General features: G+C 41.4%; 1 protein-coding gene across 2 annotated transcripts; it reads right to left on the bottom strand.

Annotated features, from left to right (window-relative positions):
- Positions 1-5,260: 5,260 nt before the first annotated feature.
- On the bottom strand, positions 5,261-15,072 carry LOC113050115 (putative ATP-dependent RNA helicase an3). Of its 2 annotated transcripts, XM_026212805.1 has the most exons (19): positions 14,749-15,072; positions 14,048-14,093; positions 13,928-13,975; positions 12,514-12,660; positions 12,261-12,393; positions 12,042-12,149; positions 11,660-11,759; positions 11,447-11,582; positions 11,257-11,354; positions 11,075-11,173; positions 10,841-11,001; positions 10,545-10,689; positions 10,289-10,433; positions 9,879-9,929; positions 8,699-8,880; positions 8,506-8,623; positions 8,228-8,384; positions 8,010-8,140; positions 5,261-7,913 (listed from the first exon to the last, which is right to left on the bottom strand). In XM_026212805.1, exons 1-19 carry the CDS (start codon positions 14,791-14,793, stop codon positions 7,840-7,842), a joined length of 2,124 nt encoding a protein of 707 aa, XP_026068590.1. In that variant the 5' UTR covers positions 14,794-15,072; the 3' UTR covers positions 5,261-7,839. The 2 variants fall into 2 exon arrangements, with proteins under 2 accessions (XP_026068590.1, XP_026068591.1); XM_026212806.1 differs by lacking the exon at positions 9,879-9,929.
- Positions 15,073-15,119: the final 47 nt, after the last annotated feature.

Below are 15,119 nucleotides of genomic sequence, written 5' to 3'. Positions count from 1 at the left end.
TGTGTGCCATTGTCACCTCACACAGAACACACATCAATCTGATAACAGTGCCACCTATTTGTCAAACGTGATAAGCCATTAAATCATATTACTAGTGGCTGTATTAATGATTTTTCAGTCATTTTGACTTAAATCATCTTAAAATGGCTTCAATTACTCATTGCTGCAGTTGGTCTCATATTTGCTTTTTCAGTGCTTGGGCCCATCATTTCTACATGCAGCTATATTTCTAAATGTTGTCACTTTTATTTTCATTACACAATATTGTCAATGTCAAGCGTTGTGTAAAAATAAAAAACTGGGACAAGTTGTCCCAATGACAACATCTAAGAAACTGTAAGGTTTATAATCAGTTTAGAACTTTAGTAGTGTCGATGTGGGGCCTCCAGGAAAATCTCCTTGACATAATCACCACTAAGTTTCCACTAAATACAGTATAATGTAGAAACTTTTATTTTCTGTCCAGCTGCTTCACAGTGATTTGTATCTAACAAATAAACAATGTTAGGAAGGTTACTTTGGAAATGTAATTGGTTACAGATTACAAGTTACGCTATTTAAAATGTAATAAGTATAGTGCAACTATTTAAATTACTTTATTAAAGTTACAAAAAGTCCCAACTTTTCCGGAATCTGGGTTGTGACTATCAGACTTTCAAAATTCTTCACTTGAATTAAAATTATTATAATTTAATTAGAAAGCACAGCCACCACAAAATCAGACTTACTTTGAGATCATTATTCTGAGGTTAAATGCAGAAATCAAATCCTTGCATAACAATGACAGGAAACACGGGAATCTAACAATGCCTTGGAAAAAACAGTTCATCTTAAAAATAAGCACATGTCCCCTATTCTCTGAACTAAACTCCTGAGACATTGGTGTCATATTTCAGAGCAGTCAATTTAATAAAGAATGGAAGGAAATGTCTTCACCTGAGTTGTTCATAAGCTGCAAGGCCCGTATTCATAAAGATTCTAAGAATCCTCTCAGAAAACTCTTAATTTAGCTTAAAAACTTTTACGTAGGAGTCTTAGCTTAAGAGCGATTCAGGACCGATCTGAGAGCAACTCTGAGTAAGGAAAAGACAAAAACTTTCATCTTAGTGAGGAGGCGGGGTTGACCCCGTTGCTATGTATGACACAATCATTTGAAGACTGTGATTGGCTGGTTGTCCAAGAAGGAAAAAAAGAGTGATTTTAAGTATTGGATGTATTCTAATTCTCACTTTGAATTTACATGCGTAATTTTTCCTATTTGACTGTTCTCTCTCTCTCTCTCTCTCTCTCTCTCTCTCTCTCTCTCTCTCTCTCTCTCTCTCTCACACACACACACACACACACACACACACACACAAACACACATTATATGTGTGTATCTAAATCCTTTTTATTTACCATGCTTGTAATTTGATTACCATGCTAAGGTATTTGATTAGCCTAGAATGATAAAAATTGTTCCACTCTTCCCAATTACAGTGATTGCTGTCCTATTTAAGTGGTGGTTTGTATGTTGGTTTTAATGTATCAAACACTGAATCAAAACCAAGAAGGGCGAGAAAGCCAAACTGGACAGAGGAACAGTGTTTACTGTTAGCCCAGTTAGTGGATGAACACAAGGCCATTCTTAAAGGATAATTCGGGCTGGGTGTCACAGCAAGGGAAAAGAAGCAGACATGGGAGCGTATAGCACAAACTATTAACGGTTTATTCCCCCTGCTTGTGTGCACCTATAAGCCTGCTATATTCATAAATGCAGTTTTTTGAGCCAGCAAGGTGGGAATGTCCAGTGGAAACTAAATGAACTGCGACACAATAAGATGTTCTGAAAGTGCTGTAATTGTGTGATCACTCTGCTTACAGAAGGTTGTGACAGACCCAAATCATCACTATTGTATTGTTGCATTTTCCCAGTTGCCAAATATTGTAATGTAGTGATTACTTTAATTTATATATTAAATTATATTATATTAAATTATTATATAATTAATAGTCTTTTAATATATATATTATATAATAATAGTCTTATTAACTCCCTGTCATCCATTGTCTGCAACACATTTCTTCTGCCTCTCATCTTTCGGCCATTTTCTCCTCTGCTAAAGAAACTCTTAAGCCTCTTAAAAGTCCTCGTCTGTGCTCCTAACAAATTAGACCTTAAGACCTCTTTTAAGGGTTAAGATGCTTTCTGAATTACTTTTTTCTTTACTAGGATTTTTTCTTTAATTTTAAGAGTAAACGCCCACATTTCTAAGAATTTTCTTAGAATTTTGTCACTATAGCTACTTTTTGCAGTAAGATTCTTTATGAATACGGGCCCAGGTGTTGATCTTATTAAAGACCCATTTCAGGCTAGTTTTCATTTGCTTGTATGTAAATATTAAAATCTATACAGCATTTTTTGTGCTTTTCGCGTAATTCTCCAAGCGACTCAATGTGTGTCTGAACTGTCCAAAGGCTTCAAACGAAATCGCGAACTGTTTAACTCCGATTCACTGAACAGAACCGACTCAAACGAGAGACTCTTTAAAGAATTAAACAATAAAACCGACGATAGGCAATAGACGTGATTTCAAAAATTGGAATTGCCTAATTGACAATTTACATAATTTTTTGTATTATTTATTTATTTTATGTATGATGCTGACGTCATTCACCCTCGCGCATAGAACAGCGCGCGCAAAATCGGCGCGCTTTTCCTGTGGCGGTAAGGCGTTTATTCACCTACAAATGATAGAAATCAAATTCAAATACAATTACATCGATATTAACGTACACTTTTAGTCTAAAGAAAACCAGATTTGTGCCATATGCATAACGTTTAACAGAATTAACTAACTGTAACGTGATCTTATCAGCTAATATTAGTTATAATCAGCGTGCAGTGGTTCAGTCAGTTATTGTCTGATATTATGATCGTATGGACGGTTGAACATGGCTTATTTCTTCAATCAGGAAAGAGCTATAGCGATTATATTCTCTCTTAATTAGCCCCCCATCCTTCCTGGAAGAAATCAGCCAAAAACATAAATTTTAATCAGTAAAAACATAATTTTAATCAGTGTTATCTTAGCTTCTAACAGTGTCAAGCTATTATACCTAGTTTTATCAACACTAATGTAAAAGCTTTATTAATAACTTTTCTGACTACGAGCATTTATTAACATTACAAAATCGTCTTTCTATGCATTGGTAAAGAATCCCTTTCAATTGTCAGGTATCTCACCTTTTATTTTTAAATTGGTTAAAAATCAGTTTGAGTGTAAGGTGGACTAATTTCCTTCACTCTCACCCTCTCTGTCTTACACACACACACACACACACACACACACACACACACACACACACACACACACACACACACACACACACACACACACAAACACTTATAAAGTCAGTTACATAAAATGGTAGATTTGTCTAATTTGACTTTTTAAAAGCGGGACTGATTACCCGGTTAACTGTTTAGTCAGACTAGTTATTTAGATGGAGCTGGCCCTAGTTCAGTAAACGTTCACAGAAGTTAACAGAAGTAAATACTATTATTACATTTCAGTGTCTTGAATTTGATTAAATTAATATTTTGTAGTTAAGATGTAATATTTAACCAAAACATGGTTACTTATAACTTTAAAATGTTTTTCCATTTACTATTCTTTGTTTTTATACAGCCAATTTAACTTTTTGAAGACCCTGTCTGTCCACAAATAAAATAAAGAAATCACTAAATGATATTTAAGAAATTACTTGAATTTAATTTTAATGAATGTTGCAACCGTCCACTCTTATGGGGTCAGTTGCCGCATTTGACTTCGTCTATTCAAGTATAAAGGTTTATTCACGTATATTGTCACATGTACACGTGTCACAGTAGTGTGGCTTTATTGTTTTAAAAGTTTGTCTTTCTAATACAAACAGTCTCTGAGAAACTAAAGGAAATGTATAAAAGTGTTGCAACCTCCAAACTCTCCCCTTCTGCCAGACCTTGAACGATAAATACAGCAACTAAATCTCTAAATGTCTTTTATCTATCTCTGAGGAAGTCTTGTATTGGTCACATGGCAGATTCACAGGTCAGAGTTCACTAAACATGAACTTTCTTATACACAGAACTGATACAGAATCGTCCCATTTTTCTGTTATGAAAGTCGTTTTCCCGTACTCAAAGGCATATGAAGTATGACCAGAATACAACTGAGAATATTGTTTGATTTGTGAACGTATCCGTTCGGGGAAGGATTATGAGAAAACATGCAATCTACCTGATCTTTAGCTAATGTTAAATAAAGAGAAAAAACATAAAATTTCTAGCGTATTCCTTAGATCTCATTATTAAAACACAAAATGACCAGAAAAGTCAAAAGCAGCTAATACTAATTATCTTAGTTCTCTAGAATTTAAAAATAGGCTTTCATTCATTCATACAGTACATTTTGCAACAAAAAACATTTTTTAAAAAGGATTTTATTGACTGATGTTTCATAGACATTCAGTTGTTACGGTTTCAGCTCTTATGCGTTTCTCTCTGCATCTTAAAAACAGAGGTTAGTGGTATTTCTATTATCACTATTATAGAAGTTACTGCAGGCACATTCTAAAGTGGTACAGTCTGCTTTAGCCAAAGCTTTGTGTGTGTGTGTATATATAGTTTTTTTTTGCAGGACTTTACAATTCTATTTTAGAGTTACAATGTACATAAATAGGTTAAACAAAAAAAAAGTTGGTCTGGAAACCTGTTAAACATTTTATATATGTATTGTATGTAACTCACTGAACGCTGAAGTAACATTCACGGTGTGGTACAGTATAATTTCTTGAGTGTCCCTTATTTTTGTCTTCTGAAGTTGGCAACCCTACACGGCAGAACTTTGTTTGGGATGCATGGAACACGTTTAGTGTGAAAACCCTAACCTCTAAAAACACAGCCGTAAAATGGTGTTTAATTTTAATAAAGGGATTATGTACATGCATAAAGATCACATTTTGTCACAAATATGAACCAAGTTCTATTAAATTAACTTACTTTCTGTGATACTTAAATACAAGACTTTGAATTGAGAAAACCATGTCCCTTTTGCTATTGAAATTGCAGTCATCAGTCTACAAGCCACTGACCGTCCTTTTGTTCTAAAGAACAAAGTCATAGTTTGAAACATAATGAAAGCAAGTAAATGACTACCTTTTCTGGCTGAACTACCCTTTTAAAGAATTAGTGTTTTAGTATTCAATCATTTAAGATGCACAGATGCCCGAGCAGTTTCTGTATTTGCAATTTCCAACTTTAATTTGGTAAAATACAATAAACACACATTTTATTTTTCGTGCAGTGCACAGCCTCTAAACTAGTACATAAAGCAAATACTCTAACTCTAAGGGCTCCGGTGATGTTCTTTCACATGATTTGGTCAATTAAAACCTGTCATTGCATGCTTTAAACACTTCACCCATAACTGCTTCTGTAATTAAGACTGAATCTTCAGCCAAACCTGTCAGAGAACACCAACAGAGCCCAAATATGCAAACGCAACAATAGAGAATAACCACATGTTTTTGTTACTTAAGATTGCCATGTGCCAGACATTCACTGGGGGTTCAAATAAAAATAAATATTGGGGAAACAAAAACAAACCAAAAAGAGAACTGGATAATCTGAACACTTTGCACTGATACACATTTACAAAAATATTTCTGTAACTTTTTCCAAACCTTGGCATGGTTATATTTAAATTTCGGCTTCCAATTCAGAGTTTGATTGATCGGATTGAAACGTTTAGTCAGATGCCAATTACAGATTAAAGTTGTATTTGTATTGTATACACAATGTATTGTATATACAATTACAGTAAATTTTCAGTCCAAAATGACCTTAAACATTAAAAAGCTCACACTACCCCGAAAAATATAAGTTTCACGCATACGGGTGACATTCAACATTCAAGTGCCAGTGTTTTTGTACTGTCTTTTGGTCAAGTTACTTGAAACTATCACTTTTAGGCTTATAAAAATAAATATTTGTCAAAAATGCTTAATAAATTACACAAACTAGCAGCAAAAGTTGAATCTAGTAATCTGTGCAAATAGCTAAATTCCCCACTGCTGGTCCCAAATCAATCCTGGTTAACGATTGGAGAACCCTTCCCCTTTTGTAAACAAGCTGCGTTTTCACAATCTTCACGCACAATTTTCGGAAGCTTAAGGACACGCACTCAAGACACTTATATAAAACCCTAGATGTGCAATAAAACAACTTTTGTAAAACTTGATGGGCGTAACACAGAAGGGCACAAGTAGCACCACTGCTCTCAAGTCACCTCAATACTGTCCACGCATCTGCTTCAGGTCACCTTTTCCAAATTCATGTCAAAAGGCACAACACGCTTGAGAGTAAATCTATTGCACTTCAGTTAAACGCATCCCACTCGCCCTCATCAGTAGTGCACTATTAAGGGCGCGCGGGAGTTTGAAAGAACCCTGTCTTTGGCCAGGATGCCATGGAAACCTCCTCCACTACAAACCAATCAATAAGAGTCTGGTTTACACCAAACCACACCCCTGCAGCTGGTTTGGTGCGGTTCCCGTGGTGTACACCGAATTCTGCTGACCCCAGTCCTCTCGAAGAGCCGGGGGTCACGAGCGAGCCGTGTCTCAAGAGTAAAGCCGAGGATGTCTTTCGGAATTCAACGCAGCTTGAAAAAGAAAAAAAAAAAAAAAAAAAAAAAAGTTACTTGTAACGAACGTAAAAGCCTGCGGCAGAAATCGGTTCGAAAATCTCCTTGACCAAAAAACAAGAACACTAGCATGCGGATTCTTCAGAGACGGGCTGGGCTCTGACCTCGCGGTTCTAGAGCAGCCATTAGAACACTTCACTGCCACCAGCCCACCGTTAATCTACTTCAAGAATGGATTTCGAAGGAAGAAAGAGACGAATCCAATTGCTACTGCCATAACAGTTCAAGAAAAAAAAAACTTTAATCCAACACCACCTAACGGCTAGCATGTGGTACTGAACTAGCTGCCTCGGTGGTGTGGTTATGAAGCGAAGCGGCGGGAGGCAGACGTGGTTCGTCACAATTAAATTTAAGAGAATATACTGGAATGGCTTTGTTTCTTTCTCAGAAGACTACCATCTCTATAATAGATACCTCTCCAGGATAGAGTGAGCGAAAGCTTTTCCTTCCAACATTCAATATTTTTCGCTCCCTTGTGATACCACACAAGAGAACTGCAGCCAATCGAGGGGGTCAGGCCCCTGCGACACCAGCGCTGGTGACCCCGCTGAAAATTTCAGTTCAAAATGAGGTTGTGACAAACCATCCCAGACTTGCCAAGGTTTGATTACATCCAAGCTTATTTTGTTATACCATACAAACAAATCTTTCGAGGGGAAAGAAAAGAGAAAAAAAAAAAAAAGGGGAAAACAATTGCCAGCCAGACATTTAAAAAGAACAGAAAAACAAACAAAACACAGTGAGTCTAAATTTAAAGGAACAGTACATTAACAAATGATTCTCATTTAGTACAAAGAAATGAAATGTAGTGGAAAACTAGAGTCCAAGAATCTAAAGCAAACTTCAGCCTCCGTTCCCCCTTCAGTTCGGTCGAGCACATCATGAGACTGCTTCCTGCTACAGTCAAACCTCCAGATATCCCGGCATCCCCGAGTCCCACGGAGTTCAAGCTTCTCCAGATGTGGTCAGAGAATCACAGCTGGTAATGTACTGCAAAGTTCTTCAAAGCTACACAGGGTATATAGTCTGGCTATGGTACATGTGGTTTCCATTCAGTGAGTTTGGCATGGTGCTCCACGGTCGTTGTGAGGAGTGAAGAGGTGGAGGAGTCTTAGTTTCCCCACCAGTCCACCTGGGAATAGTTTCCTCCGTAGCCATCACTGCTGTAGAAGTTCCCAAAGCCACCTGAGGACCAGAAACACCGGGTGAGTGATGGGCACTCAAGAACTAAGCTGTCATGCAACTAAACTGCGGGTGCTCTGGAGTGAAACCGATCCTTACCTCCACCGCCGCCAAATCCACGGTTTCCTCCGTGACCGCCGGTGTTGCGTGCGCCGCGGTTCCCGAATCCTCCACCGCTGGAGCCGCTGCTGGTCTGACGGTAGTCTCTGGCCCCAAAACCACCAGAAAACCTGAAAAACACCAAACCCTTTCAATGGAGAGCCCATGGGCTGATCCTAAAAGGTAAACAGCACTGCAGAAGTGGAAAGACGCTTCACCTTTTGGAGCGCCCCCCGCGGCTGCTGCTCTTGTGCTGGTGCTCGTACGCCAGGCTCTCCAGCCAGGATGGCACTTCCTGTTTGGCCTCCACCAAGATGTCCAGCAGATCCTTGGTGATGTTGCCATTCTTATCATTGAAGAACGATGTGGCAAGACCTGTGACAACCGAACAAAACACTGAATTCACTGGGATGCATTTGGATCTGGCACTGAACGGCAGACAAAAATGTCCCATTGTATACTACAGCAGGTGTATCAACATTGTCATTGCAATTACCCAGGTTTCCCACACGACCAGTACGCCCGATGCGGTGGACGTACTCCTCGATGTCACTAGGCAGGTCAAAGTTAATGACGTGTTTGACATTGGAGATGTCCAGACCACGTGCAGCAACCTGTGGAGCAAAGAGTGTTTGAGACTTGCACCAAAATATACAAGAGATTTTACAAGGCAAAGGAAGTGGACATACAGCCGTGGCTACTAAGATTGGGCATCTCCCGGAGCGGAACTGATGGAGCGCTTCCTCACGGTCCCGCTGGGATCGGTCACCATGGATACTAGTGCAGGAGTAGCCTTCACGGTACAGGAAGTCCTCCAGAGAGTCCGCCCCCTTCTTAGTCTCAACAAACACCAAGGTCAGAGATTCTTTACCTATTGGAGGAGATTAAAACTAATCAACTGAGATCACGCTTCAGTACGGAGTAGATGCTAATAAATGGCAGCACATGACAAACGGAGTGACAAGCATTTGGATCTCGTAGAAGTGATTTTTGTTAAACTCAGAAGACTACTGTAGTCAGAGCCTTGTGCTGTCCTGCTGAATGTGACCAAATTACAGCAGTCTTCTGGCTTTACAATACAACATGGCATTGGTTACATGCCACTTCATGCACAGATCCAGCCGCAGGAACAAAAGACAGCATGACTACTTCCAAAGAAATATCAGGGGAGAGGAAAAAAAAAAAAGATCCCAAAACCATATGAGAACTACATTAAAGCCCTGCATAGGCCTCAAATCTTGGCCCAAGCTTTTTATTTTTTATAAAGTGATGACCATGCGGCTGAGTTGACCCCATGTTTGATAAATTTTGCTTTCTCAAATCAAGACTTGACTCACCTACAATAAAAACCACTCCAAAAACTGTAAAGGGTCTACTTGTGTACACTCAGAAAATGTTGTGCTTTTGTAAAATAAAGGACACGATTTCTGCAGTCTCAGTAAACTGGAGCACGCCACAAAAAATATTAACTGAAACTCCGTATAGACGCTACTCTGACTCACCCCCATCATTACACGAGAAATATACCCTAGACAACTTCAAAAGGCGACTTTAAAAACGCAACTATTCAAATCGAAAAAAAAACACGTAAACCATTTTAAAAGGAGTATCTCTCTAAAGGCAGAGTCAGCCACATAAAAATAAAAATGTCCTTACTAAAAGATAAAAAAGGCGCGATGACATGAAGCCCAGCCCTATGGGTGTAAACAAGTCTTCAGGCTCGGGTTAAAATGCAGGGCTCTAAACTAGATCTCATTCGACATGGAAGGGTTTGGCTGGGAAACAAAACAATGTTCAAGCAAAATAAAGTAGTGAGATGAGACTTACATTTGTTCCACTTCCAGTGGACAGATAAACATCTCTACTTACCAGGTTTTTCTACGCTCTCCGCCGTACTGTCCTGAACCTCATTTGGAATGACTGAATAAAATCAGACCTTATGATGAGCTTCAACAAAATCAGTTTCAGTCTTGATATGGTTTACATGGGTTAAGCTGAAGCTCTGTGTTCAGGTGCGGGTGGAGCATGCAATTCATAATCCTCAGTCTCTATAGCTAGATCACTGAATATCATATTTCTGGTGTTTAAAAAAGTTTTTAAAATGAGATTCAACTCTTCCACTGAACTCAACCTCCAAGAGTGACTTCAATCTAAAGATTAGTTTAGTCCACTCAGAAAATAAGATAATTTAATTTCAAACATGACATCCTGTGTGAAGGTCACACCACAGAGACAAACATCAGATGAAGACAGTGTTCAGAGGACATTTACAAACGTACCTGTGGCATTGAGCAAGTCCAGCAGGAAGGACCTCTTGTCATTTTCTTCAACCCACACCACCTTCTGGGTGATATTCTCCGAGGTGGACCCAACCCTGCCCACAGCCAGGAAGATGTATTCCTCCAGGAAGTCACGAGCCAAGATCTAGGAAACCCAAAAGCTCTTCAGACAAGTCTAATAAATTGTACAAGCTAGAGCCGTCCTGAGGTTGTACCACCACGAGCGGTTTTAATGAGATCAGGCTGACACGCTCACCTGGATCTCCTTGGGGAAGGTGGCACTGAACATCATGGTTTGACGAAGCCCTTTGGGCGGCATGGTGTCCTGCTCCACGATACGCCGAATCTGTGGCTCGAAGCCCATGTCCAGCATCCTGTCTGCTTCATCCAGCACCAAATAACTGAGGACAGAAACAGCTCACGGTCAAGACACAGAACGGTGACGTATTAAAAGCCAATGCATTCTTGAACCATTAAAACATGCACAAGACTGGATTCCAGATCACAGTTGGTTACAGCAGCACACTCCACACACACAGATCTCTGACGTACTTGCAGTAGTCCAGGCCGATCTTGCCCCTCTCCATCATGTCCACCAGACGTCCAGGAGTGGCCACCAGCAGATGACAGCCTCTCTCCAGATCACGGATCTGCTGACCGATATCAGCGCCTCCGTACACCACACAGGGACGCACATGAGAGCGGTACGCAACCTACACACGGGAGAACATTAAATACATTCCAACCAACAGAAATCAGGAAGTTCCCATGTGTTCTGGCGATTACCTTCCTGGCCTCTTCGTAGATCTGGAGAGCCAGCTCCCTTGTGGGGGCTAAGACCAGTGAAATGGGATACTGCTTACGACGGCCATATTTCCCATTTTCCTAGAGACAAGAACACCCCCAGTTAAGATATTTGACAAAAGTAGAGTGCAGTTCTTCATCACCCTGCAAACAGGAAGTGCTACCTGTGCGCTGTTCTTCATAGCCTGCAGCGCTTCTCCTGGTCCTTCAGTGAATATCTGGCTCAGGACGGGCAACAGGAAGGCTGCAGTCTTTCCAGAACCTAGTTACAGCGACAGACAGACGTCATGTCAAGCATTTACCACACACACACACACACACACACACACACGATGAACTCCGCGGACGTCTCACCTGTCTGTGCGCACGCCATCAGGTCTCTCTTAGTCTTGATGATGGGAATGGCGTACTTCTGGACAGGAGTGGGCCGTGTGTACCGGCTCAGGGTTATATTACCCATAATGATCTCTCCCATATCTACATCATGGAACTAAAACAAACAAAGATTAATTAATTTAAAATATTTAAAATAATTTAACTTAGACGGATCTGGATCAGGTTCCTCACACTCTCAATATGTGGTGGACAGTTCTGTCCTGTGGCTTCAACAGGAATGTCATCGTATTTCTCAAAGTTTATCCCGGTGTTGCCTCCAGAGAAGAGTTCACTGCAGGAAACAGGAACAAGTGTCAGAAACTCCACTTTGGGTTAAAAACCACACACAAACTCAGAGACAAATCAATGCTCACATTTACAGGATTATATGACATCACATCGTAACTACTTCAATCTGATGCTCTTCACTGCAGAACTTTAACACACACTTATCTTTGAGTAACACATTGCTACGGCTACTTCACACAAAGCTAGTTTTCTCCAGGGACAGGGGAAGCAGGAACACTTTCAAAGGAACCTGAAGGCAGCATTCTGTCAGAATGGCCAGACTCACTGTTCCACACGCTCACTGGGAGGCAAGGGTTTGGACCAATCTTCATCGTTTTTGGAGTCGTCCGTCCATCGGTTGTTCCCACCGCCGCCGAAGCCTCCTCGCTCGTACCTGCCCAACACAACACAGCTTCAGACAAACCCAGGCCTTGCAGAGACCTCCATCACCAGTTATTCACTAAAGCAAGCAACAAATGAAACAAGGAAAGCAAGCGAGCCTCACCGTCCCCTGGATGAAGACCCGCGGTCACTGAAGAAAGAGGATTTCCCGCGGTCAGAGCGGCCGCTGAAGCTGTTGTAGGCCGTGTCTTTTTGGGCGTTCCACCCACCGGCATCCTTGTTGTCGTAACCAAATCCTAATAAAGAAATAATTCACATCAAAAGAGCAATGCTAGTCCTGTAGAGAAACAGCAAGCTAGCGTTCTCAGGCGTGCGGTGAAGACACTGGATGTGAGCGTAGGAGGCGCAGGGTTTACCTCTGAAGCCTCCTCTTCCTCCGCGGTCGCTGCGCATGGAGCCACGGCCACCGAAACTGCCCCCTCCATTCATACGGTTGTCTCGGCCTTCATGGAAGCCGTTTACGAAGCCATTACTGCGTCCGTTATCCCATCCTCCGGGAGAATCTTTGTGAAAGAGCGAGAGGAAGATGTTATTAAACACGTGCTAGAAATGCTCAGTGTGCTTTCAGATGGAGCGGAGCCGTCTGGGGAGGATGCTCCAGAGCAAAGCAGTTAGTGGAGCAAGATGCACAAAATTAAAGTAAATGCAGACATGGAAGCAACTACTCCAAATATTTCCCCCCCTCATCTGAGAAGAATCTTTAAACAAGTGATCTTTAAAGCCTGTGGACAAAGTTTGTGATCTTGTATTGGAAAGAAATGTGGCTTAAATAAGTCGTCTTGATTCCAAGTCTGTGCTGAGAATTAATCGTGGCATCTTTCATATTTGAGGACTTCCCCTTTAAGTCTCTCTTTAGCCAAAGCCTGTCATAATAGAAACTTACAGCTCCTTCCTGGTGTCACTGAGTAACTGCTCTGTCTATCAGAGGAAAAAGCGTATAGTTGGAGGGTTCTGGGCCCAACGGCCCCGTCACAAGGATAAGACTAAAGGTCAAAGAGCATCTCAAACAGAAACCAGAGTCACAGCCAATACAGTTCAGAAAGGCTGAATTTGAAAGGCTGAATTTTAGCATGCCATCATGTTGATCACTCGTGTCACTGGACAAAGGTCGGGGGGTAAAATGATCCAAAAATGTCAGAGAGAAAACCACTCGATTTTGGGTCAGGATGTGCCCTTAACAACATGCACAAATAAGAACTGAGAAGCCTTCATGTAATCACCTTAATGAGCTCAATCTGAATGAAAGTTTGATCGGACTGAAAGGTGTGTTTTTTCCCCTTTCCTACGACTGAGAGTGACAAACACTCGATCAGATTGAAAACCCAAACTGGAAGAACTATGCGTGTACAGCGATGCAGAAATTGAGCTCATGACAAGCTGTTCTTCCTGTTGAATAAATGAGTTTCCTGTCATCATAAAACCCTTCTTTCACGCAGCGTCTGTGAAGAGCAGCAGGAGGACTCCATCAGTCCCCGTTTCAGATTCTCATCCACACACGACTTTACTGTGTGATAAATATAAGCAGCACGCCACAGCGGTGCCAAATTATGACCAGAAGTGGATAAATATTAATTCTGCTGTTTGAAACAATAGAAACCATGTAGGAGAATGATCATCATATACTGACATATAAACGTGCAAATCAACCCAATTACTTTATTCAGAGTTCAGAAATAGTACACGTAAACATAGCAGTGAGGCTTTAAATCAGGCAATTAGAATCGGTCACTGGAGTTAAAGGGTTAACCAGTTAAGAATAAGTGTACATACCGTTTTTGGAAGCTTCTTTGTTCCTTAAATGAGGAGGAATGTAGCGCCCTGTGAAGGACAGACTGTTAGCATCAACACTTGATTCATTCAGAGCTAAACTGATCTGAGACAGACACTCACTTCCAGGGACTCCCTGAAGATCAGAGTTCAGGTCTAGAGCAGCGAGCTGGAAGAGGAGAAGAGACAGAACCTTTAAGAGCTGATCTGGGGTCAGAGAGAGCAAACACGACGAGATCTGAACTAACTTCACACGAGACTTCCGTTCAACGATATTAACATTAACACCTGCGAACCACTCAAACACGTCCAAGCTGGTTTAGATCATTATAAACACTGATCATAAACACCGAAACAGACAAAGCCATGTATAAAATTAACGACAACACCACGTGACTTTGATTAGTCGCTCACATTTACTGCGTATCGTTAAAGGAAATTAAGACCGCGGTGCGTTACATCGCGATATTCGCGTCCGTTTGGGTTCATCTGACGCAGAAAAATAAATAAAGCGTTTCTATTAAGATAATTAACGACAGCAAACACACAAAATAAACGCGAACGCAGTGAAATCTAGGGCTGGTCAGAATCTCCGGGGTAGGCCGTGAATCCTCCAGCGGCGAGTTTTCTGCTCGTTCTCGGTACAGACACTCGTGAACTAACGTTACACCGAAACCCCTTCAGAACTCGACCCTCCCGAGCCCCGAGGACGCAGCGCGAGGCGCAGCCGCGTGACAAACCGACGCGACGCGGCTCCGCCATCATCCGCAGATCCTCCATCTTACACGAGCCTCCGGTAAACACCGGCCCCGAGCCCCGCTCACCTGCGGATCCAGACCGTGCACATTCTCGACGGCCACATGACTCATAACTAACGGGTGTTGAGGGCTGATCTCTCGCACAGAAGGGGTTCTTTGTTTGCCGGTATGTCGCTCGTGCTCCGCTGCCGCGTCCGGTGAATCCCGTCGGTGATACGTGTGACTTTGAACAAAGGAAAGGGAAACTGAAACGCAAACGTTGCTTTAAAACGAAACGTTGGTGTTTTAATAATCTTCAGTGTGTCTGAATCAGACTCCGCGTCGATGATATTCTGAGCTCGAGCTGCGCGTCTCTCTCGATCGGAGCAGAAATAAGAGCGCAGCGGAAACCGCGTCACTTTATTGGTCAGAATCGCCGCGTGACGCTGTTCTCGCGA

This window comes from Carassius auratus, chromosome 31 (genome assembly GCF_003368295.1).
Source record: "Carassius auratus strain Wakin chromosome 31, ASM336829v1, whole genome shotgun sequence".
Taxonomy (NCBI): Eukaryota; Metazoa; Chordata; class Actinopteri; order Cypriniformes; family Cyprinidae; genus Carassius; species Carassius auratus.
Note: the sequence above shows the minus strand (reverse complement) of the source record. Positions and strands in the feature narration are given on the sequence as shown.

What these genes read in the sequence shown, in the direction of transcription:
- LOC113050115 (XM_026212805.1), bottom strand. Translation starts at nt 14,793, where the DNA reads ATGAGTCATGTGGCCGTCGAGAATGTGCACGGTCTGGATCCGCAG. An exon ending in GGACTTGCTCAATGCCACAG is followed by an intron (nt 9,930 to 10,288) that starts GTACGTTTGTAA and finishes GATTTTATTCAG; the next exon opens with TCATTCCAAATGAGGTTCAG. An exon ending in TGGATTTGGCGGCGGTGGAG is followed by an intron (nt 7,914 to 8,009) that starts GTAAGGATCGGT and finishes TCTGGTCCTCAG; the next exon opens with GTGGCTTTGGGAACTTCTAC.